The following is a 25656-nucleotide window of genomic DNA, read 5'->3' as shown; positions in this document are numbered from 1 at the left end:
ATTTCAACAAACAAGGAGGGACAAGCTCTTCTCAGGTTTCATGCTTGCTTAAGTTCATTGGTGATGAGTGATTTTGAAGCAAGTGTATCCAATTTTACCCATCTACTAAGCGCGCTGAATGTGCGAGCATGCTCATTCAGCAGTTATACAGGCTCACAAACAAGGTGCTTCACTTCTTGATCTTATTAAAACACAGAATAACATTGTCCCCTGTGCACATCCAGGAGGATATGAATGGTTTGACTAGTTGGGGGCACTTCTTCCTTGTGAAGTAGTGTCTCTCTACGATTTCCCTCTTCTCCCGTTCGTGAAACTCCTTCACAAATGAAGCCATATTGGCCACATTACCCTAATAGTGCTGAAATACCCCAACTGGTAACTTACAAGGGACTAGCCCAAGATCTACCTATAGTTTTTTCCAGGAAGGAGAGGTATTCTGTCATAATGGGAGGTGATTCTTCTAAACCCATCATCGCATTCTGTCCTTTGTAATCTGGTTCCCCAAGGACTTAATCTTTAACCACCTGGGGCTTTGGAAATATTGAAAGAAGCTTTGAAGAGTTTTACGAGGAGCCAGTACACTTGTAAGTGGGCAAGGTTTTGCCACTGGTGTCTGGACAATGAGTATCCATCTGCTAAACAGTACTGAAGAGGATTGTTCTGATTTCCTCGATTCTATCCGATTTGGGCACCAATCTAAATTATTGAATAATTTCGGAGTGCTTAACCTTTGGTTGGCTTGTTTCCATTTTCCTTGCTATCCATTGATAACTAGGTAATTCAATGCCTTTACAAAAAGACATTCTCTTAATTCCCTTAAAAAGAGCCTTCACACTCGGCCAAGAATCGCAATATGCTTTACACCTTACTACACATCATTTGAGCGCAAGGCTTGTACAGATGAGCAATAGATGTTGTAGGAAACACTTTTTCTTGGTTGTGGTTACAACTACCCCTAGGATAATTGAACTTCAGACCTCATGGTTTGAGAGGCACACTTTTTTGTTTAACAGGGTGGTGCTCCTTTCTTGCCCACTTGTTTGCATAAAGTAGTTTCAGAGTTTCATTTAAACGAGGAACTCTGCCTACCAGTTTTCTTTCCAATCCAGAAATGGAGGCTGAAAGGATTCTTTTTAACCAAGGGTAGAGAACGACTCTGAAGTTTTATCTTATGAATACTAAAGACCTCAGATCTTCCTATCGCTTAATTGTAACCCATCTTGTAGTTACCTGGTACAAAAGCAGCAAAAACAATAATTGTTTGTTAGCAGGGTTAAACATTTCTAGTTTAAAGCTAATAGCCAGGCATAAACTCACTAACCCCCTGGCATGTATGCATGTATGTACATAGCACACCATTGCTTATTTGCCGAGATTAACTTATTTTTCTATGGCACATGCCAATTTTGAAGTCTGGATTGTATTCTTCAAAGCTCTTCAATGTTATTTTTTTCTTAACGTCTTCATGCACTTAGTAACAGCAAAAGCACCTTTTTTAGATATATAAAAGGACAACTACAGAGTGGAAATATGTGCCATGCTGCATGCTTTTTGCAACTGCTACTCTTTGGGTATTCTATAGCCATCGTGCCATTTGGGCAAGATACCCTGAACAACATTTTTGGTTAGTATTTGCACTTATGCCTGTTCAGCAATGTTTGTCACAGTTCAAGCCATGCCTCCAGAATTGGGGCGCTTGTTAATCTCCAATACATGTACAGAAAAAGGGGTGACATGTAGGAGTGAGAAAGGGTTACTCACCATTGGGACTACTGAACTGCTAATCCCTATTCACTTTTTCCTCTATACAGCCTGCCCTTTAGAGGCCTGTAAACTGTCCCTATGCTTGTAGCGCCAAGGAAATGCCTGGCATTTGGAGCCCAGAGCAAGTGGAAGGAGGGGCTTCTTCTGCAGGGAGTGTTAGTGCATGCGCACAGACTGCATCATGCTCTGGTCCATGCCCCTTCTCCGGAGTGACATCTTACATGTGTGTGAAGGAAAGGGGATTGTAAACCGTATAGTAGCCCCTGTGTTGAGTTAGCTGTTCTTTTCTGTACTTCAACCATTATTAGCAGAGATGAGTTTAACGGATGACCCGGACAGTCTGTCTGCTATGAAATCTTTTACGTGGGACTTGCTATTTGAGAGATCTGAATTTCTAGAAATCATCAACAGAATAAGCATGTCTCGTGCTCCTGGCCCAGATGGCCTAACCAACTTTACATTAAAAGAAAATCCACAGGCCTCAGCAGATTTCTGCTACTCTCTCTTTAAGAACATCGCTAGAGCGTGTGCAACACCATCATCCTGGAAAAGTGCAATTATTGTACCAGTATTTAAAAAGGGAAATGGGGCAAATCCAAAAGGCTATCGCCCAATTGCACTTTTGGATGTGTTGAGCAAGATCTATGCCACGCTACTACAACGCAAGCTTTTAGCTTGGACTTCGTTGAGCAAGCGCATCGATCAGAGACAAACGGGCTTCGTCAAAGGAGTGGGGTTCAGCTTACATCTCTTAATCATCAACATTCTAAAGATGAAAGCCTTAAGAACAAAAACCAAAATCTACTTGGCCATAATTGACCTATCACATGCTTTTGACAGCCTTGATCGGGAGATATTATGGTAAAAAATGATCATGTGGAAATGTCTTGCAAGCCTTTTCTTGGCTATAAAGGAACTTCACACGAATATGGAAATAAGAATCGGATTGGACCGCTCTGGAAAACTCTCTGATCCTATCCAGACACAGTGCAGAGTAAAACAGGGATGCCCTTAAGCCTCCATCTTCAACTTGTTCATTTCCCACATTGACCAATGCATTGAAAGTACAACATCCTTCTCGCCCAAATTAAATGGATCGCACATAAGTAGTCTCTTGTTTGCGGACGACCTAATACTACTTGATTCAACACCAATTGGCCTCCAAAGAAAATTGAACGCACTGGGACAGTACGTGAGAACCAACGGTCTGAGTATTAACATCTCAAAATCGGAAATACTTGTACTTGAAAATCTGAGTGAAACGAGCAGTGTCAACAGCCACACTTTCGATGGAATTTGGACAAAACTTTGTTAAACATCACGATGAACACGCGTTACTTGGGAATGCAAATTAATTCCAACATAAATGACACCCCGTGGGTTCAAGGAACCAAAAATAAATTCCACCAATTGGCAGTTCAGGCAGCCGTACTAAATAAAAGATACGGCAAATACTCCCTGATGCCAGCCTTGGCCTTTTATAAACAAAAAGTGGTCCCCACACTAATCTTTGGCGCTGAATGCGCACTGGGCTGTCCACGGGAATTGTGGAGTACTCTTGAGAACATCTTTTGGTGCAGAGTGTTGAATCTACCAAAAGGAACCCCTACAGCTTGTATCCGCCACAAACTTAGCTTAACATCCATCAAAGCTCGAGAGTGTTGGAAAATGCTTTCCTTGTACAGGAAAACAACCATGAAGGAAACGCCTCTGCAATTTAAGATCTTGCAAAACGCAGGCCCTGTCAATGAGAATTCGGTCGTCACGTTATGGGCAAACCAATGTAGAGAACTAATGTCTGAACTTCACATCAACATAGACACATTACACTCAAATCCAGAGCTTCTGAAAAAAATGTTATGGAGACGTGACTGGTGTATGACTTGCGAACAAAGAAGAACCCATCGAATAATGAAGTGTTCCCTACGATAAAAGAGCCCTTAACGAAACTCAAAACGTTTGTAAATTATTTCCGGACTTACATCGTGGAAGAACCTACATGAAGTTTCGACTAAACTTCTTTAAAACGGAAGAAAGAACAAGCACTTGGTCAGAAAATAATAACACGATTGATCAATGCAGACTGTGTAAATCTAATGAAGAAACATCTGACGTTATTTTATCCTGCAATTCATCATGAGAGAACAAAACACTTAGGAAGTTTCATATTGAAGCGTCTGATGCGAAGCGCCGAAGACTGGTGGCAGCTGTTTGACGAGTCTGACAGGTCCCTAACCTTAGCACTGACTTCTTTCATAGGAGAAATTTTGTCGCGCTTCCAAATCTTAGACGAAGACCTGTAAACAGCAATTACCTTTTGTTAGGGAGAATTCTTTTCTAAGGCTAATTTCCCTTACCTATAGAGTCACCCAGCAGCTTTGCTGGATTTGAGGGGTTTATTTTTCTCTCCTGCTAAGAGTGAGACTCTCTTTCCCACTCTTAGACATATTGCTGATGTGTGTTTTAGGCTATCTTTTGTGCTTATGGTCTATGGGGTTTTTCTCACCCTCATAGGTATCGTCTTTTTACATGTGTGTTACACAGCACCCTCCGTGCAGTAACACAGGGCTGTCCTAGGGACCCCCAAACATAGACTCCATACCCTGGGACTGACTACTGTCTCCAAGGGCATGTAAAGTCCCCATTGACTTTACTAGTCAATAGTTATGAACAAAACCAGTACAACCCATCTTACTATGGAAGTACTGGAAAGGGTTAATAGTTTTTCCCTGGTGTTCATTTTCGAGAGGGTACCGTCCAGTCCCTCTCTCCAAAGTTTCTGGCTGGTGGCAGTGGTTACTACCATAAATATTTGACCGCAAATATATTTCTATGGGATTTTCCCATTGTTCGAGGCTACCATTTTTACTGACCGCCTCTAACATACCGCTGGTTTATTTTATTAACTTTACTCCGGTAGGTTTTTATTGCCAGATCTTTGATAATATTTCTTTCTCGTGTCTTTATCTGAAATCCTAACCCAGGTCGGGGATCCTTTGTTCGTCCTTTTGGCGGGCCTCTGCACAGAAGCCCTCCTTTCGGCGCCACAGAGTCTGGGGTAGACGGTATGTGTGGGAGGGGGAATAGGCACCCTGGACAGGGTTACCTTGGCAACCCAAGTCACACTCTTCCCTGATAGGCTGGGGGGGGGGGGTTATCCCGCCAGGATAGCCACCCCACTGTGAGAGTGACAGCTAGGCTGTATGAATGGGGGTTTTTCTGCATAAAAGAGGGCTCTGAGGACTGGAGGACAAGACGTTGCCACTGGAACTAAGAAACCCGAAGAGGAGAGAAGCTGAAGACATCTACAACGACTGAACCACCGGTGAAGCCCTGCTGCAGATCCTCACCACTTTTCTCCAATGACTCGAAGATCTTCACCTACAAGAGTCTTCTTCCCTTGAGCTGGTGGGGCCAACCAGTTCGCCAATCGCCTTCCAGGACCTGCCTTGGTCGAATCGCTAGTGCCCAGCACTAGGAGACCGGATAGCAAGGCACCCGTCCACCACGACCGCGATTTAAAGGAGCGTACCTTTTTATTTTGTTTTGGCATCACCGCAGCTGGCTTCATCCCTGGGCAGTGCAGTGACTCAAACCTTCCTCCACGACGAGAGCCTCTCTTCCTCTGCTGGATCTTCCGAACTGCAGGAACTACCGCCACTGCAGGAGCCTCTTCCACTTTCAAGGTACATTGTTCCGCCAGGCCTCCCGTTTCGTTGGGTATTGCTAAAGGTGTTTTAAATCCTTTACTTACCTTCTGGGATGGCCGCCCCTTTCGTCTAACATTATCTTTTACCTTCGGCAACCGCCTTTTCAAATCGTTAAACAAAGACTTGACTGCAGCTACTAGAACCATTTGATCCTGGGCACTTTGCTTTGTACCATTGACTCTGGCACAGGCCTATTGACTCTGGCTAAATGTTACAACTGCCTTCTCTAGATTGCTTTTCACTAAGAAATGTGTTGGTGAACCTAAACTCTTATAACCACCTTTCCTTCCCCTTTCTATATTGTTGAAGTGCCATTTTGCTCGGTTTTCACCTAAATATTGCTTATGCTAAAGTACTGCCTTGCATAACTTGTTCACAATCCAATTGGGAAGTGTTGCTGGTGTGTTTTAGTTACAACCCTGTATGACTTGTCCTTTCCCTCCCTCTGAAGAAGTTGTTAGTGCCATTTCTGCTTGGTTTCCACTGTGCCGTTTTGCTCAGTTTTCATTCTTGCTCAAACCTATCTACAATTTAAATAGGGAGTTGTGTTTAATTTTCTTGACTGTTTTCCTTGCTTTAATGATAGTGATGTGTGTGAAGATTTAAGAGTGTGCAAAATATATATTCTTTTTGATACAAAGCTTTGGTCAGTGTTTCCTTGTTCCATAGTGATGTAGTCCTATTGTGTAAACCCTGAATACAGCTCATCTCCATCTTGAGATAAGTCTGACTGCTTATCCACAGCTACCAACTAAATCTTTGTGATACAGACTGATACCAAAGTGGATTTATTGCATATACCTGTAGTCTTAATCTTCTGTAGTGCTCCCTAATTGAACTGCATAGGATTCTGCTCAACGCCCTTATTGTCAATTAAAATTATAAGTAACTTGTAAGAAGTCCTCCTGAGAGCAGATGAGCACAAAAAATGGTTAAATATGGTAGAACATAGCTTGACCACCTGAAGCGTAATCATAAGTTGAAAGAAATAGTATATGAATGTGAAAATGTATTTTAAAGGTTTGTGATAAACCATAAAATATAAAAATAAAAAAATCTTTTCCAGAAGAGAGAATGCATGATTTGTTGCTTTCCACGGATAATCAAATTGTCTTTTTGTGCTGTAGACCTGCATAGGCTGGTTCTTGGGTGATGATATTTAGGTGGTAATGTGGTTGGTTCTGTCAGTGTTACACAGACTCTGTGCTGTTTAGTGCAAGGCATGTATTGTAAGTACTTTGTTTTACAGTGTTCTTAATTTCTGTTCTCTACACTAGGAGTATTCAGGTACAGAAAACCATTGGGTAGGGTTACATGTCTCATTCTGCTGTGTGCACACGTTGCTGCAAACCTAGGACATGACCCCATTCACTGATGACTTGATTAACTTGAATGCCAAAACTATCCTTAGTGTTTTTAGTCTAGGCTATTAGATGGTGCATTTATAAGCCAAAACTATTGGATTAGAGTACAGATAGTGGGAAATGGTATATGAGGTTGGACACAATGTTTATAGATGCCGTTTGGTAATTTGCCCACCCATTGACTGCACATGGCCATGCAAATCACTATGCCCATTCCCCCTCCCATCAGTTCCTGCCCCTCCCCACCTACAACACCTCCTCATGGGAACTCTTTGAGCTCGCTTTACCCAAGCCTTACCATCAAACCTGGCACTCAGAGTGCCTGCTAGTGTTTTTTCAAAGCAGTCTTAATTGGAGTTGTAAACTTGCTTCTGGTGCAATAAAAATGTCTAAAGCAGGTCTGCCTTCCGCCACTCTATTTATAAGCACTATGCGTGTCCTTCACTGACGTCCTGTTAAACACAAGCATTGGCAAAGCCAACAGTTTTGGCTTGTGTTTAAGTATTAGGCAGTTGCCAGGCACTGCTATTAGATTCTCCTCTACTTGCGCCACTGTGCACTTGTTACTATCACTAGCCAGTTAATAACACAACGGCAGTGCCTGGCAAGTGCCTTTCCCATGCCTATGCAAAATCCCAAACTGTTGGTATTGCCAATGCTTGTTTTCAGAGTCTGTGGCATAAGCAGATCTATAAATCTGCACAAAATATGATGGACCGTTTGTAGCATTAAAATGACTATACTCTTGGTAGTGCTACATTTTATAACAGTATTTTTTGTGCAAATGAATTGTAGACGTTACTAGGTTTTTACGTGAGTTACTCACAGGCTCCAACGCCTGCTCTAAGACTGTTTTAATGCACTCAATTCCGTAAACAAACGCTCGCCATCTGTTGCGTCTAGTTACTTTACCGATACTGTATGTATAATTATGTGCCCACATTCCTTGCTTGTCATAAATGGACATTGTAAAATTTGCCAGTATCTAGTCATCATCAACCTGCGTACTAATATACTGCGCTTGGCCACAGCACCCCTGTTGATTCCCGTACTTTAAACTACTCCCGTAAAGTTGCACTAACAGATTTCTCAGCAATATATATGCTGGTCGCCAGCCTATATCTAACTACATTAGCCTAAGTGACGCCATGCTCGACCAGCGCATTCTGTCTGTATTAACCTAAGTGAATTAACGCTTGAACAGCCGTTTCATGCCTGCACTAATCCAAGTAAGCATATGCTAGCCTAACCCCTTCTGACTGCATTAGCCAAGTGAATCCATGCCTGATTAGCCTTTGCGTGAATTAGTATACGTGAATGTATGTTGAATTTGCCTACTCAGTACTATCATTAGTTCTGCACTAGCTGCGACTAAGCCTATCTTGTCTGCAATACCCTAAGTGAACCTTTGTCTGCCTCGTACACTGCACCAGCCTAGTGTGTCTCTGCTGGATTAGCCTATTTTAATTTGAACTAATAACAGTATATGCATGCTAGACTTGCCTACTCTGTATTGAATTAGCTAGGTAACAGTCTTGCTATTATATCTGCTCACTACCCGAGTCTAGCCCCCTACTCACAGTACCCACATTGTATACCTCTGCGGCCATCATATTCACCCTACCTCTATTACCTGCTCTTTTACTGATTGCTCAGGGGTCCACACTAATCGGAGCACAGTTGAGCACCAACATGTCTCCCACTAAAAATGGCAACTGTAGAATCAAAGCCACCCCATTCCTACCAGCACCAAATACCAGCATCTCAGATGCCAAAATCAAACCCACCACATTCCTCCCCAAACTATGCATAGACACTTTGAGGAACAATATGGTGATGTCACCCATTCACACCATTACTAAGAGCACTATAAACAGCACGTCGGACCCATTATCCACCTGCCCTATCCCTAAACTTAGAAAGGTCAGACTTCGCACAAGGTTACTCTCACAACCTCAACCTGCCTCTCACAGATACCACACCAGACACTCCCCCAGTACCACAGGGCACACCCTCAGGGTCTCCTAGCCACCAACCTTGCCAACTCAAGCAAGCATGTAACTATGAAACAAGCCAAAACTGACCTAACTGGGTCAACCGACTCAGAAATTCAGAGGCAGGCCAAAGTAGACAACATTACGCAAGTCACCCCTCTCAAAGGAGCCTTAATCAACACAAGGTCCCTAGTTGCTCACGCTACCAACGTAGCTGACATCATATTATCCAACCACTTGGATTTCCTAGATGTAACAGAATCTTGGCTGCATGCGGCAGCAGGTTCCTCATTACTACTAGCCATCACAGACAACTACTCTATCATCAGAGTAGACAGACCTATAACCAGAGGAGGATGCATCGCCCTCATCCTCAGGGACACACTCGATATGAGATTAGTCCCCTCACCACCACTCTCCGCGTGTGAAATCCTCTCAGCCAAACTCCAAATTTCGCACAAAAGTACCACCTCCATCCACCTGATCTACAGACCTCCTGGGCCATTAAACGCCTTTGAAGAGGATATAACGACCTTACTTTCTGACAATATCAAAACTACCTTGCAAGTCCTAATCCTAGGAGACTTCAATTTGCGCTACAACGACCCTAACGACCTTCATGCAACATTTCTAATTAACACCTTGGCTGAACATGAATTTTCTCAAAAAATTATCCAACCCACTCAGGAGAAAGGTAGGATCCTCGACTGGGTAGCAGATGTAAACTGCAAGATCGTAGTAAACATCCTACCACAAACCTGGACTGACCATTACCTTATCGCATTTGAGATCAATATGAATATTCCACATAAAACTTGCCCCATAGCACCCCCGTGCCCTACCAGAAATAAACTGAATGTTACGGCTGTGGCAATTATGCCCCTTGCAATCCCGACCCTTAGCGCACTACCGAACTCAAGTGACCCTAACATTTTGGTAGATGCTTATAACTCTTCCATGCTCAAAGCTATTGACCTAGTAGCACCACTCAAAATGCGTAAAGGGAAACCAAGAGCCCATGTGAACTCATGGGTTACCCCTGAGCTGAAAGTGCTCCGCTCTGAAAAAAGAAAACTTGAAGCTCTCTGGAAACTCGCTCACTCCCTCGCCAGAGAACAAAACCAACTTAAACCATCTCCACTAAATACAAAAATGAAATCATCCGTACCAAACGTGACATGTACAACACTAGAATAAATCAAGAAGGCTCCAGAACCAAAGAACTCTTCATCTTGATTGAAATGGAGACGCCCAACCAACCAACGGACACATGCATAAAAGGCAAACCATGGTGTACGAACATTGAAAATGCGCTCACCAATAAAATTACCAGCTTACAGACCAAAATAGCAGACAAACGCAAACTACTCACAAACCAAGCTGCACTAAGACACCTACAGAATTACTGAACCACCCATCCCCCGCCCCCCAGCCTCACGGTTTAACATTTTCAAATGTACCAGTACCTAATGTTAAAAAAATCATCGCCTCTCTGAAACCATCTTATTGTCCGGGCGACAGTTGCCCAGCTCAGATTATTAAAGACGTGGCCAGGGACCTAGCCCCATTCATCACCAAACTCATCAACGCTTCCTTCTCTAGTGGCGTAATACCCAGTAACCTGAAGGAATCCTGGGTACTCCCATTTCTCAAAAAACAAACCTTAGACCCTACCATTCCCACAAACTATAGACTGATTACGACGGTCCCATTTCTGTTAGAAATCCTAGATAGGGTTGCATACTTGCAAATCCAGGACTACCTTGAGGCCAACAAACTTTTGGCTCTCGACAGTCTGGCTTTAGACCACAGCATGGGACGGAAGCCGCCCTTGTTGACCTAAAAAGCCGAACCTTAAAGACAAAGGCAAACTCGCTGTCTTGTTCCTTCTGGACCTGTTGGCGGCATTTGACCTGGTTGACCATAAGGTACTATGTGATCTCCTGGCGACAGCAACATATTTCTCCAACTCAGCCATCACATGGATACAATCGTTCCTAAACAATACGACCATGTGAGTCTTCTCGACTACTGCAGCAGCTGACCCCATTCCTATCACATGCGGTGTGCCCCAAGGGTCCTGCGTCTCGCCCACTTTGTATAACATCTTTACAAAACCGTTATTTGATGAACTGGATCGTCTGGGTGTCACCTACACTAACTATGCAGATGACACCCAGATACTCCTACCCCTCACGGGCACATACGACACAGATGTATTGCGTGTGAACGAAATATATACCATCATTCAGGCATGGAGGGCCATCCATGGCCTATGCCTGAATGATGATAAAACAGAACTACTGTTAGTAGGTTCGACAGCTAATCTAAATAAACTAAGCCCCAACTACAATATATTCAATATAGATGGGAACAGCATCCCAATCGCCAAAGCACTTAAAATGCTCGGCTTCTACTTCGGCACAACGTCCAATTTCAGCAAACTAGTAAATATGACCGCCTCAGCCACTGCCTACACAGGCAAACTGATGAGAGCCTGCAGACCCATGCTGTCGTCTGAAAGCTGCCTCACTCTAGCCAGAGCTCTTATAGGCACCAAACTGGATTATTGTAACAGGCTCTACTTAGGTGCCAACAGAACAGTAATTAATAAACTTCAGACTTTGCAGAATAATGCTATCAGAGCTGCCTTAAACATACCTAGAAATGAACATATCTCAGCAACAAGGAAACAACTCAAATGGCTCTCCATCAACGAAAAAGTCAAACTGAAAACCTTGTCTCACTTTGGAAGCGTTGAGCCACACAGCCCCACCTATCAACGAAAAATTCACACACACATCCTCCATTCAAATTACCAGATCTACTGATACCTTCTGCCTGACGGTCCCTAGATACAACCTAAAAAGAACCAGAGGATTTAGCTTTCCGGTCTTGGCTTCCCAACTATGGAACTCCCTTCCAGCTAACATCAGGGCTATACAAATATTCGACAACTTCAGGAGAAGTTTTATCTCCTAGATTCTTAGTAAGAATTAAATAACTACTGCGTGCTACCAGCAGTTGGTAATCTGTGTATATCCTAATACCTCTCTGCATCGGACTGTTGTTTCATTGATGTACCTACTCTAGCCTTGCCAACTGCTTACTAATATGAATGTATGTACGCTTTCCCCAGCCAAACGGTTTGCCATGATCATGCAACTGTATTTTGTAAAGCGCCCAGATACCCCTGGGTCAGGCGCGCTATATAAATAAAAGAAAATAAGAAACAAACTCTGCAAACTGTTTTTGTGCTTTTCAAAAAGAACTATCATAATAATGTTTCCGTTCCCTTTTCTAGGGTGGCTCACTGTGGGGCCCACGCTCACAAACAGCAACTTTAACGCAGAAACATATGCATCCTATTTCAGTGATCCCAATTCAGCATTGACTGGCTGTACAGAAGAGATTGAAAGACTGAGACCCAAATCGCCACCTCTTAAATCAAAAGCGGACCGAGGTGGGCCTTCCAGGGGAGGAGGAAGAGGCGCGGCCTCGCTTGGCCGTGGGGAGAGAGGCCGAGAAAGAATGAGAGGAAATTTTCGTGGCGAAAGAGGCTTCAGGGGAGGACGTGGCGGTGCACAGCGAGGTGGCTTTACTCCTCGCTGATTGCCATCAGTTCAAGACATTCATGCTCACTCCCTTTTTAGTCTCTTTATTGCCTTTACATTAGACACTCGAGGGGAATTCCTCTGACTTATCAATTGTAGCCTTCCATTATAAATTGTTGTAAATCGGACCTCCTTTTCTTGTTCGTTGTTTGTATGTGCATAAAGCTTTGTATTTTTACAAAGATGAACACTTTTAGTGGTAAGCAGCAGGGCTAAGTGGTAATGTACATATTTGAACTCTTACGTTCAGTAACGGCCCAGTTCTAATTCCCATGAGATTTTGTATTGATGGCTACCCTCAATTTTTACCCTAGTGGGTTGCAAACATGTTTCCATTTTTCTCTGCCAAGAAAGTGTCCCTTCTCTGTTTCACTGTTTTGCCATCATTCTTCCAGAGTGTTGCCAAGTATTGTATGTTGACCACATGCGTGTTAAATAATGCATCATTTTAGTCTTAAATGTTTTACTCCGATTCACAGGATTAGATAAATGTTATTTTTACTCGAAGTTGCTAAGCAATAAGGATATTAAACACCACAAAGGACTTGACAGGCTGGGGCTACTGGGTGGCCTGTCTGTTTTTACTGTTTGTGTTTTTTTTTTTTAAATACATTCGCTATGGTGTTCCACTGCCAGTTTAACATAACGTGTCATTGGAAAGGGGGTCAAATAAAACTATACGAATGTTTTGATAAAATCTTTTTGCATCATATATATTGTTCTGTTGTGTTTTTAGATGGTGATTCCTTTCAATGTCTCTGTGGTCCTATTTGACTAGGAGTGGGGTAAGATGTCGCAGCCATGATTCCGCAGCCCTCCTTACAAAGGCACCACCAGCCTGTAAATGGAGCCGGGTTGGTTCATGCAGTGAGTATAGGGGCAGAAAAGCTTGCAAATGGAGAGCACAATCAAACATCCATGCCCATGCATGGATGAAAAGAGCGAGCAAAATGGGGGTGTCCTTCTTTAACATATCCAAGAAGAAGCGGAAACGAATGGGGATACAGCTTTCCCCCACCTCAGGAGGCACAGTAGGTCAGAGCAGATAGGCCGGATCAGAAGAGCACCACAAGAGATGGGGTCCGCAGGGGTGAGCGGAGCGGTTGTCAAGGAGACTAGCGAGGGACAGGGAGGAGGATGGAGAAAGCAGGTGAACCCGGCCTGGGGGCTGAAGCGATCAGCAGCGAGATAGGAGCAGGATGATAGTATTTCCACCGAGCTATGAAGAGCCTCGAGAAAGACACCAGCGGTAAAATGACGCAGATCCATTGAACTAACAAGCTTTGTTTTTTGTGTCTGCTTTAGTTGATGGTTTTATTTAAATGGCCAACTTCACTGGAGGTTTGTTAATATTTTGACTTGGAACTAATGTGTTAGTTTGTACAGTGTGGTGTTTGAAAGCACCCATTTCAGAGTAAAGAAACTTTAACTTCAAGGTAGCTGATGTTTCGATTGTGCCTTTAATTTTTATTTTTCATTTACTATTTTACAACAAATGTGCTCATTATTGTGTGCATTACTGTTAGGCAGATGCCTGTGCAGTTCCCTTAGGGACCACTGCAAAATGCTTAAGACTACAGGTGTTGGCAGTAAACCCAATTGGTAGCAGTCTGTACCACCCAGATTTACCCGGTAGCTGTGGCTGAGCAGTCAGACTTCCCTCAAGAAGAGTTGGGCAGTATATAGAGTATACACAATAGGTACAGAGATACAGTAGCACAAGCAAACACTGGCCAGAGCTTGGGTTTAAAAGTATATAACTATTTATTTAAAGACACACTTGTAAATTACACTAGCACAAAAAGAGGTAAGTAAATTCAACACACAGTCACTATTATAGATATACAACCCTGATTACTTATTAGACAAGTCTTAGTGAGAAACACCACTTATTTTCAGACAGAGGTGAGCGCTTAACCTAAGATGGCACTCTAATAAGTTATTAAAAAAAGGGAGGGAAAAGGCAGAGTTATGAAAGCACACAATTTCAATACTTTTAAAAGAACCACAGTGAGGCAGGTTAGGCAAAGTCTACTGGAGAGCAAGGAAGTTCAAATGCCAGGCTCACTTAGCGAGAGCAAGCGAAATGTGTCCAGGATCACACAGTGGGGTTATGCCCAAAGAGTCTTTGTAGATAGTTCAAAAAGATGAGATCAAGTCGGGAAAAGTTAGTTAACAGGCCCCAGGCTAACCCAGGTTAGAAATTCGAGGATTTACTGTCACCCCGAAAGATCTGTCGCAAGGGAAGCCAGGTGGGACACAGTATCTGAAATGTGAAGAACGCTCCAACGGGGGCAGTTGTTCCTGGCAGCGGGTGCAAGTCGGTGTTTCGTCCAGAGGAAGAGGAGGTCTCGACGTGGAGGAAAGATGAAGGTCGTTGCACTGCCAGGGAAGAAACCAGCCGCGGAGTTCTCTGGTTACAAGGTGCTACCCTTTTCTTCGCGGTAGTGGTAAACTGTGGTATCCCGGTTGCCGAGGTGCTTGGCACAGGCAAGGCGACCACGAGATGATCCAGGAAGGCGTAAAGACGGGCAAACTGGTTATCCCCACCAGTCAAAGGAAGAAGACTCTCCGGACTGGAGATCTCCTCTGTCGTCGGGAAAAGTGGTGAGACGGTTCAGCAGGGCTCCACCAGTGGTATCGTCGTTGCAGGTCGGCTCGGCTTCTCCCTCCTCAGATTCTTTAGGTCCTGTGGCGACTTCTGAAGTTCCAGTCCCCAAAGCCCTGCTTTTATGCAGAAAACCCCCATTCATCAGTCCTAGCTGTCACTCAAACATGCTAAGTGGTGAGCCGGGCGGTTCACCACTGGGCCAATCACACCAGAGTGCAACTTGAGTTGCCAAGGCAACTCAGTCCAGGGTGCCTAAACCCCCTCCCACACCCTCTGTGGTACCCAGACAGAGTGGCATCACTTTTGGAGGCTTCTGTGGAGAAGCCCGCCAAAAAGTGGAACAAAGGGCTCGACTTGGGTTGGAGTCACAGAATCGAACACAAACGCCATTTTGGAACAGAGTTTTGGCAAAAAATACCAACCGGTGAATTTATATTAATTTAATAAACCGGCGGTATGTTCGAGGCTATATTAAAAAGTGGTAGCCTCGAACAATGGGAAAATTCCATAGGAATGTATTCGCGGTCGAATATAAAAAGTAGTATCCACTGCCACCAGCCAAAACTCGGTCGGGAGGGGACTGGACAGTGCCCCCTCAAACAGACCCCGGGGAAATCGAATTGCCCCGACCAGTATGTCCACAATATGATGGTTTGTACTGGTCATGTTCACAATTTAAGACTAGTGAAGCCAATGGTGACTTTACATGCCCTGGGAGACAGTAGTCAGTCCCAGGGTATGGCGTCTGTGTTTGGGGGTCGCTACGACACCCCTGGGTTACTGCACGGAGGGTGCTGTGTAACCCATATACCAAAAACACATGAAGCCCTATGGGGTAAAGGACCCCATAGCCCATAAAACACATACAACGTCAAAGGAACACCTCAAATCATGTCTAAGAGTGGGAGAAAAAGAGTCTCACTCTTAGCAGGAGAAAAAAATAAACCCCAAAAATCCAGCAAAGCTGCTGGGGGACTCACTAGGTTTGGGAAATTAGCCTTTACAGAGAATTCTCCCTAACAATTACACCCCAAAGAATAAGGTAATCGAAGTTCATTATCTTTGCGGAAAATGTGAAAAACCTACTTCATTGGGATACAGTAAACATTTATATGGCAGTCAGTTTAAGGGAGACCCTCTCCTGCGTGGCCAGTCATGACATCGTTCATCGAGACTTAAATGTATTTTCTTTGAATTCTGCTGTTAAAGTATTATTTTTTTTGCACCATAACACTGCTTGCTTATTCACGCTCTCTGTTCATAGAATAATATGAAACAGGCAGACATGATTTGGGATTCCACTTCCGAATAGTAGCCCTCCCTATGTTTTGTGTTAATAGGTTTTTGTCCGGTGAAAGTATGGTTCGAATGGATTGTCCTCCAACGTATTCCACATCTTTGACATGTAATGGCCACAGCTGTGCTGCTTCGGAAATTTTTCGGCAGAGGTCGTCCTGCATCAATGGCGTCGGGTCGATGTCCCTCGAAGGCCTCAGTCGAGGGTGACGTCATCGGATGTTATAAGTAGGACGCACAGCACCCAGAGCCTCATTTCCTTTTTTTCCACAAACGTGTTTGCTTTGCGAACTCGGCACGCCTTGTGTTATTTTCTTCGATAATGTCTTCTTCTTTTGCCCCGCTGACCCCGCGGTCTGCCTTCAAGAAGTGTTGGGACTTTAAATACAAGATGTCGATCACGGACCTGCACCGCATCTGCTTGTGGTGCCTGGGTGAGAACCACGACATCGACGACTGTTGCTGTCGCTGACTGCCAAGGCCTTGCGGGAGCGTAAGGGGAAGCTGCAGGTAGGTCGGCTTCCCAGGCCCAGTGAAACCAAGTAATCTGCTGGTCTTTCCACAGAGGACTCGAGAGGTGACTCACCCCATCGGCGGGAGTCCAGGGGTTCTCTGTCCCAGAGTGGTTCTCCCCACTCGTCTGCCTCGTCGCGGCACTCCCGGAAGCGACATCACCGGTCGCCTTCAAAGTCATCGTCTGATGATGGTGCCGCGAGGAATGTTGCTTCCCCCACTAAATACTCTACTCTGGAGGATTGGGAAGAGTTCAGGGTGAAAATGCTGGAGATTTTCCAATCTCAGGGCACTGTTCCATCCGTGTCTTCTGTGGAAGCCGGCAGGGAACAGTCTCTTGTCTGCTGCTTGCGCGCCTTCGAGCCCGGGCGGTTGACGCGATGAGCATTGGGAGCCGTCGAGGTCCCGTTCGGACAAGGCTTTGGTGGATCGCCAGAGACGTGCCAGGTCCAGTTCACGGTCTTCGTCCCTGACGAGGCCGTTGAAGTGTTGGAAGGTGTTGAGAAAGGTGTTGACGCCGTCGGTGTCACGATATCCAGATCCAAGGCGCAGGAGCAACATGGTACCAACCACCCCCACTATGGTCGCGGAGCCCGCAAGTTCAAGCTTACACTGGTTTCCTGGACCAGAGCAGGGAAGGAGGGTTAGGGTCTTGATGGTTGGATGGGTAGGGGGGGGAGTTGGGTAAACCGGATTGAGGGTAAAGGTAGAGGTTATGGGTAGGACAGGGGAAGTATAGGGCAAGATTGATTGTTGCAGACTTTTGTTCAGATGTCCTCAGCCCTTACTAGCTGTTCTTTTCACATAAGCACCAGATTGCACAAAAGGTCTGCCCTTCACTATCTAACCCTATGTCAACTGACCAGTACACAGTTTAAGACAATACATTTTGCATGCAGACTTAGCTGTGGTCTTTTGATTCCTGTCCGTGGAAAGGCGGTCGAGTTCTTTGGCACATCTGTGAAGTCCTCTCACCAGTGGTCCAAGCTGAAAGAAAGGACAAAATATGCCCTCTGAGTTTCCAGCATTCACACCCATGCCACACTCTCAAACATACAAGGTTTCCTTCACAAGGCACGAATTGCGCAAGGTAGATGCCCGTAAAACAAGTAGCAAGCAGTCTTTCTGCAGACCCCTGCAGATGTAACTGTAGCTTTCACTGGTTTTTCACTAGCAGTCTTTCTTCAGACCCTCGTAAGAGCGTGTGCGTTTTAAAACGTAGCAGGATGTCACTGGTGTTTTCGCCTCGTGGACCTTCCTTGGTCTCCAGGAGGCGGAAACACCCCAACTACAATGCGGAGCCCTGTACGGGTTAATTCCCCCAAAATATGCCGCCCACGCACTACGGCGCTGAAGTTATGGCCACTTATCTTAACTCGGAGGTGCAGGGTATATGGATGGGAAAACAATGGCCCCCTGCACTTTACCCTCGATCCCCTTTGATTCAGGCATGAACAAGTACTTATCTTGCAAAGGCGAGGGGCCGGCTGCTGCTCGGGTGGGGCTGGGCCACTCGCGTGTGAATTTGCAGGAGCTCCGGTACACACGTCCCCGCGTCGTGGAGTCTCCAGCACAAGCCCCGTGCCTGGGGCTCTGCGCATGCACGTTGGGGTGCCACACCCTGTCCTGGCTCCTGATTGGCCCGGGCGGGCCCTGGGCATGCTGGGTATTGTAGTTCTTCGGCGCCGGCTGCTGGGCAATGTAGTTTTTAGTGCTGCAGATTTCCTGCACATAGGGCAAAGCAGCCTTTTATACGGTTGCAGCTTCCCTAACAGTATTTTCGCAGCTGATCCTGCCATAACAGTTCCCACAACACCCTTATGGATGACCTGTCTGTGTCCTTGTCTGCCCTTGTCCCTGACAGTCGGCACCGTTTCCCTCGAGTCCGGCTGTCGGGGTTTTGTCCTTGGATCGGCCCTTGGAGCCGTCGACGTTCCATGTCGATGCCGAAGCTGTTGGCGCCTTTGATGACAGCGGGGCTTGCAGGCTTGAATTTGCCAGTGGAGACCCCTCGGGCTGTGGATCCTCTGAGAAAGCCCCAGTCTACGTCGATGAGGCTCATTCTTAATCCCAGGTCTGCTCCTGTGCCCCAGAAGGAGTTCTTCCATTCTCTCCAGGATATCTGAGGATGAGGACGCTCTGATGTGGAGTTGGAGCCTTTTACAGGTTCTGGAGACGCTCCTGGTGCTCCTGACGGGTGATTTTCTGAGGACTCTCAGTTGGAGGATCTGCGTCAGTCTTTGCATGATTCCAGTGGCTTGGATACTACTCTTGAGATGGAGTTTGGCAGGCCTCAGCCTGGGGCACATGCTCCTCTTATAGGAGGTTGATGTACTGAGTTACAGAGTACCTGGGGTGGTCCGGTCCTCCAGTTCAGTTCGATCAGGGTGATCTGACAGACATTTTGGATCAGGGTCTGTCCACTGACCCGGTGTTGCCTTTCCACATGGCCTTGCAGAAAAGGGTGGCTGCGGCTTGGACCACTCGAGTCTCTTCCGGCGGTGAACAAGTCCTTGTCTAAGAAATACTGACCATACAGTTGCGACCCCAGCTACCTCTCCACGCACCCCACTGCTGAGAGTTTGGTGATTCAGGCGGCTACGGCCACCTCTAGACAGACGGCGTACCCTACCTTCTCCCTCCAGATAGGGACGATAAGCGCTTGATGGGCACGCAAGGTGTTGTCGGCTGGCAGTATGGCACTGAAATCTGCCAACTCCACCTGTGCCTTGGCCAGGTTTTCACACACTCTGTGGCATTGTCTCTCTAGCGGCTGAGCATATTCCAGAGGGGGAAGAAGGGGATGGGTTCCTTGCTATTGTACATTATGGTAAGGATGCTGTGTGTGAATCCCTTCAGTCTGGGTTGGACACGGCAGATCTTCTCAGCCGGTCTATGGCTAGGAGCACCGTGATTCGCAGGTTTGCGTGGTTTCTGAAGTCTGGCTTTGCACCGGATGTGCAGGCCTGTCTTCTCAACATGCCCTTTGACGGTTCTCATTTGTTTGGCAGCAAGGCTGACAAGAGCCTTGAGATGTTGCAGACCTCCAAAGCTGCTGCTAAATCTTTGGGCGCAGCTGTACGCCAACCTACGCCTTTTCGTCCTAGGGGACAGCAGTGGAGGGGTTCCTTTCGTTACTACTCCTCTTTTGGTAGGACGAGAGGGGCGGCCAGTCAGAGGGGCCACAGAAAAGGTCTTTGCGGTGGATGGGGACGTGGTGCCAAGCCCGCTCAAGCAGCTGCCTCTTTGCCTTCCTGCACTGCCGCAGCCACTCCAAAACAGTCATGAGGCCAGGTCTCATTGTTTGCTGGTTGGGGGCAGACTGTCTCAACACCTCGAACAGTGGTGAGCCATTACTTCGGATACGTGGGTGTTGGAGACAATAACCCATGGCTACTGCCTAACCTTCCTATGTCGGCCTCATGACAATCCACCGGAGAATCTCTGAGGGTTCCGGATCCGCTCCTTGTGCAGGAAATATTGACCCTGCTGGAGAAAGGCGCAATAGAACTAGTGCCTGTGGTGGAGAGGAACAAGGGGTGCTCGTCCCCATACTTTTGGATTCCCAAGAAAGACGGAGGACTGAGACCCTTCTTGGACGTGCGTCGCTTGAACAAGTTTCTCTGGAAGGACAGGTTCAAGATGGTCACTCTTTCTCAGGTCCTTCAGGCCCTTCGACTTCAGGATTGGTTGGTGTCATTGGACCTACAGGATGCCTATTTCCATATGCCAATCCATCCGAAGCACAGGAAATACCTGAGATTTGCGGTTGCCAGCTTGCACTTTCGGTTTTCGGGTCCTGCCAATCAGGTTGACCTCCGCCCTGAGGGTCTTCACCAAGCTCATGGTGGTGGTAGCATATTCGAGGAGAGGCGGGGGGGAGATTCACGTCTACCCCTACCTGGATGATTGGCTGATCAGGGCACGTTCTCCCAAACACGCCTTGGCTCATCAAAACGTCACCTGCCATTCCCTTCACAAGCTGGGCTTCTCCCTCAGTTTCAAGAAGTCGCATCTGACACCTTCCCAGCAGCTCCAGGTGGGGTGGTCGCGTTCGGTTGGGTTCTCCATCCAGAGGTCAAGTCCCTCAACCTTCACGCTTGGTTTCTGAAAGGATGAGGTATAAGGATTGGGACCTCTCGGATGACGTGATGGAGGTGTTGCTTTCGGCCAGGCGGCCAGCAACCAAATCCCTGTGCCGTTGGCGTAAGTTTTGCGACTGGTGCAGGGACCTCAATGTCGATCTGTTTCACTGTTCAATTCCCATGGTTCTGTCTTTCTTACTTTCTTTGGCCCACAAGGGTCTTCAAGTAGGTACCATTAAGGTTTACCTGGCGGCGCTGTCTATTTTCAAGCGCTCCTCTGAAGAATGTTCTTATTTTAAGATTCCTTTGATTACCTAGTTTCTAAAAGGGCTCACAAATGTGTTTCCGCCATCCCCTTTTCGAACCTTTGCACTCTTGTCGTTTGAGACTATTGACCCTCAAGACTGTTTTCTTGGTTGCAGTTACATCTGCTCGCATAGTTAGCGAGTTGCAGGCACTTTCGTCTAAGCTACCCTTTACTGTGTTCCACAAGGATAGAGTTGTACTGAGTGTACGTCCTTCCTGCCTTCCTAAGGTTGTGTCTGAATTTCATTTGAGTCAGAAGGTGGAGCTTCCTGCTTTCTATCCTCCTCCTCATCCTGGCAAGGATGAGGAGAGACTCGATAGGTTCGATCCTAGGAGAGTTTGAGCTTTTATATTTCTAGGCTGTCCAGGGTCAGAGTAGACAACTAACTTTTTGTGGGATACACTGGACAGCGATTGGGCCAGGCTGTTACCAAACAGACCTTGTCCAGGTGGATTATCCTGACAACGGGGAGGATCCTGTTAAGAATATTTGTGATGCTGCAACATGTTTTCCCATCCACACCTTTGTAAGGCATTACTCCCTGGATACTTTCCATGGTCAAGATATGGCCTTTGGTAAAGTAGTGCTGTATTCTGCCATCTGATTGGGTATATCTAAATTCTTCTCCCTCCTCCACTCACTGATGCTGCTTTGGGAGTCTGTCAAAGATGTGGAATACATTGGAGGACAGAATCCATTCGAAGAACGAGTTAGTTACCAACTGGTAACGTTCTTTCGACTGGATGTTCCTCCAACCTATTCCACATCGCCCTCCCAGCTTGCCCCTCTGCAGAATTTCCTATGCTATTGAAGCTTGTGTTCCCACAAGGCTATGTGCAGTCAAGGCAGCTTGGTGTGCGGTTATGGCACTCTTTGTGGAGGGGAAAAAACATGAACTGAGGCTACGGGTGCCCTGCTTCCTACTTACAACTTCAGATGACTGAGGCCTTCGAGGGACATCGACCCAATGCTATCGACGCAGGATGCCCACGCTGAAAAATTTCCAAAGCAGCACAGCTGTGGCCATTACATGTCAAAGATGTGGAATACGTTGGAGGAACATCCAGTCGAAAGAATGTTACCTGTTGGTAAGTAACTTGTTCTTCTTTAGCAAAAAATACAATTTGAGACTAAACCCAATTTCACCCTCATTTCTAAAACTTACCGAAGGTGGCCAACCCTGATTTTTGCATTGTTTCCACAGGTCAAAGTTGCCCAGAACACTTTTCTGAAAGGTATTCCTTGTAAGTCAGTAGGTGTGGGCAGGTTCAACTACAAACTTTTTCTTAATGGAACTGGAGTATTTCCACACCAAATCAAAGTTATTCCCAGAAGAACTAAGCATCCGCCTAAGAGGCGCATATGCTCAACAACAGTCCTGGAGTCCTCAAAGATGTGCTGATATGGCACAATGGTTGCTCAAGCAGTAGTTTCAAGACTGTGTCCTCACCTTGAATCGATCTACTGAAAACCACCCTAGCCATGAAGTGTCTTCAGGGTCACGCACTTCTGCCTAACACAGAATTGTCTGATCGGAGCTGAAGGGCTCTTCAGTGATGACCTTTGGGCACACCGGTGCTTGCATTTATGGCTTTCAGCTTGAAAGATTCCCTCCTTACACCCCCAGTGCTGTGAGCTGGCCTTAAGCGCTTAACGGGACACAAGCTTGGTTGACTTTTTCTTTATTAATTCTTGGAAAGACTGGAGGGGGGGTTATCTGTACTCCTTCCCTCTGTATGGCAGAGTAGAAGCACAGAGAACCCCAGTCAAGGTTCTCTATGTGGTAGCAATGGACAAGCAAACCAGGCTTGAGCTCTCAGGAGGGGTTGCGGGCTGGTTCTTAAGAACAGTGTAGTCCCCAAACCCCCACAAAGGAATGTCCACACACTGTTATGTGCTAACACAGTTCTTTATATAAAAAATAACGTTCAAGATGTATACATCAATTAATAACACACTTTGTACTCTGGCAATTCTAACATGGGAAATATATATACAATGCATCAACTGCTGACAATTATAATGGCATACAAATCATACAGCAATGTGTAGCAGCATAGATCATAGGAAGGACTATGAGCTGGGTTAAACAATGGCAAAATGCTGACCCCATCTACCTAGAGGCAGTTGACTGTGGATTCCCCCCCCCCCTCCCCTGGGCAACCTGTAATAAAGAGTATTAACAAGCCCAGTCCATTAATGTTTAAATAGTCTTGTTACCTGGTTAAAATGTTGGACCACCCCAAGGTAGATGAGGTTCGTTGACGGATCCCTCAACAGTGGACTCCCTTTAAAGCAGGAGCCACAGGGCGGCAAGATTCCTCGAAGAAAGATTAACACTTGGGTCGAGACTGCAGCTTCGACCTTCGCAGTGCTCTTCGGTGATCAATCGTGGAAGTCCTGTGAAGACGAGGCGTGCAGTGCACCTCGATGCAAAGAGTTTGGCGCCTCAAAGCTTACACTGATGGAAGTACGCCCAGCAGCGGGCGTCGATAGCTTTGGCGATTGGGACTCGACAATGGACTGGACTTGGGATCTTCACTCAATCAGCGTCTTCGGTGGCTTTGCGTGGCGCGAAACCCACCAGCGGATTCTCCTCAGTCATAGACTACCTCGACTTTCTCCGGCAGGACAAAGTGGTCGTCTGTGATGGCAAGGGACCCCTTTGTTCAATGTTCTTAGACAAGGTGGAGCGTTGCGGCTCCGGTCGTCGATCACCTCAGTGCCAAGTTGTCCTGCTTCTGGGCAACATGACTTGACTGGCTTCCAGCTGTTTTAGAAATACTCCGAACCCTGGTCGACGGCGATGGCCTTTATGTCCTTGTGCTTCACTTCAAGACTCTCGGTGGACCCCTTCTCCAGTCGACAGCCCTTTCGGACTGGCTTCCAGGGTACCTCTAAGATCAGCTTTTGCATGTTCCTAGCTCTTGGAGAGGTCTCCTAGCATGGTCCTCTCTCGTATCAGTCCTAGACAGACTTGACAGCTTTTAGATTTCATCGAAGGAAAGCAGCAGCAATTCTTCTTCCAGCTGGGCTGCAAGGATAGGCAGCTTCAAGTTTCAACTTCAGCTTCTGTATAAATTGGGAAGTGAGAGGTCCCCAGATGTAGAGAGCAGTGAGCGTGCACAGCTGTTATATTTTTATTCTTATATTGCTGATTTACAAGCGAGTTCTATGTCGGAGTGGAGTGCAAACCTGTCAGGTCCTCGATCCTCTTGACTGGCACAGAGGCAGCACAAACGCCTACCTCCCCATTGGGTCTTGGCACCTGGGAAATAGAAACCACAGGCCACCGCAACCCTGGGGAAAGAGGGTTCGGGTCCGTTGATTGGATGGGTAGAGGGAGTTCAGGATAACCGGCAAGAGGTTTAGGGAATTGCAATGGATGGGAACGGGGAATTTAGGTAAACCTGCTCCTCGACTCCTGTGCCATCCTCAGTGATGATGACTCCGCCCTTGCACACTCACACAACACTTTCACGCTCCTAGGTGTGTCCTCAATGATGGGAGGCCTTTGTACTGGAGCCTCTAACCAATAGGCACCACAGTAATTAGTTTGCTACAGCAGCTCCTTGTTTAGACACTGCCACCCTTAAAACACGGGTAGTTCAGCACCTTCCCCACATTGCTTCATGTAGGCAAACCCCTTGTGTGCTTAGCAACAAATTCCCCACATCACATCATGGAAGCAGACACATCCCCCAAATATGCAAGGCAAGAATTCCCCACATCACCCCATGTTAGGGTAGAAACAACAATATGCACACAAGGTGCAAATACACTTAGCTCTGGGTTCTGCACGAGTTCAAGGTCCTCTGGCATTTTCATGTTGGTGGGCCGTGACGCCGTCTCACCGGTCCGTTCGTTCTGGGAGCTGAAATTAGCAAGATAGTCAGTGCACGTGCATGCAAAAATGCCGTTCCTATGAACGTTCCCTAAAGGATTAAAGACTGTTACAGGTGCGGTTACCTGGGTTAATAGTCATGCATAGCATGCAAAAGGTTGATATGCTTGCTTGATCGCTTTTTCGTGACTCTGGAAGGTTAGGCTGTAAACATTCCCCTGTGGCGCGTAGCGCGTCTCCCTCCAACGGAGAAATCTGCTGTTCTATAGTAAAGACAGGTACTTAGCTTTTTGTTGTACGCGGGGCCTGCGGTTAATGCAGGCGGGCAGTGCCCCGCGTAAGTGTGCCTTCAGGTGCTCGTAGGAAACATGTCCCCTTGCCGGTAGCCAGGATTGAGAGCAGCGCTTTCAGGGCGCGGCTCACGCATGCGCACAAGCGGTTTCTCTTCTCCCAGTAGGCCTGTGTAGCATACGGCCTGCTGGATAATGTAGTTTTCGAGCGGTTCTCCATCCCTGGGCCCTGTTCCTGCAAAAGGGGTGGAGAACACGCCTGGA

General features: G+C 46.4%; 1 protein-coding gene across 2 annotated transcripts in view; it reads left to right on the top strand.

The window, feature by feature from the left end:
• The window catches only part of METTL14 (methyltransferase 14, N6-adenosine-methyltransferase non-catalytic subunit), a 361066-nt gene extending 347908 nt beyond the window's left edge, over positions 1-13158 (top strand). Inside the window, exon 11 of one of the 2 annotated variants that reach the window (XM_069630753.1) lies at positions 12137-13158. In XM_069630753.1, coding sequence (XP_069486854.1) covers positions 12137-12444 — 308 coding nt within the window. In that variant the 3' untranslated portion in view covers positions 12445-13158. The remainder of the gene's footprint in view (positions 1-12136) is intronic. The other variant, XM_069630754.1, reaches the window with a different exon arrangement.
• Positions 13159-25656: the final 12498 nt, after the last annotated feature.

Source organism: Ambystoma mexicanum, chromosome 6q (genome assembly GCF_040938575.1).
Source record: "Ambystoma mexicanum isolate Mex_15411 chromosome 6q, UKY_AmexF1_1, whole genome shotgun sequence".
NCBI classification, from domain to species: domain Eukaryota; kingdom Metazoa; phylum Chordata; class Amphibia; order Caudata; family Ambystomatidae; genus Ambystoma; species Ambystoma mexicanum.
This window is presented reverse-complemented; position numbering and strand designations above follow the sequence as displayed.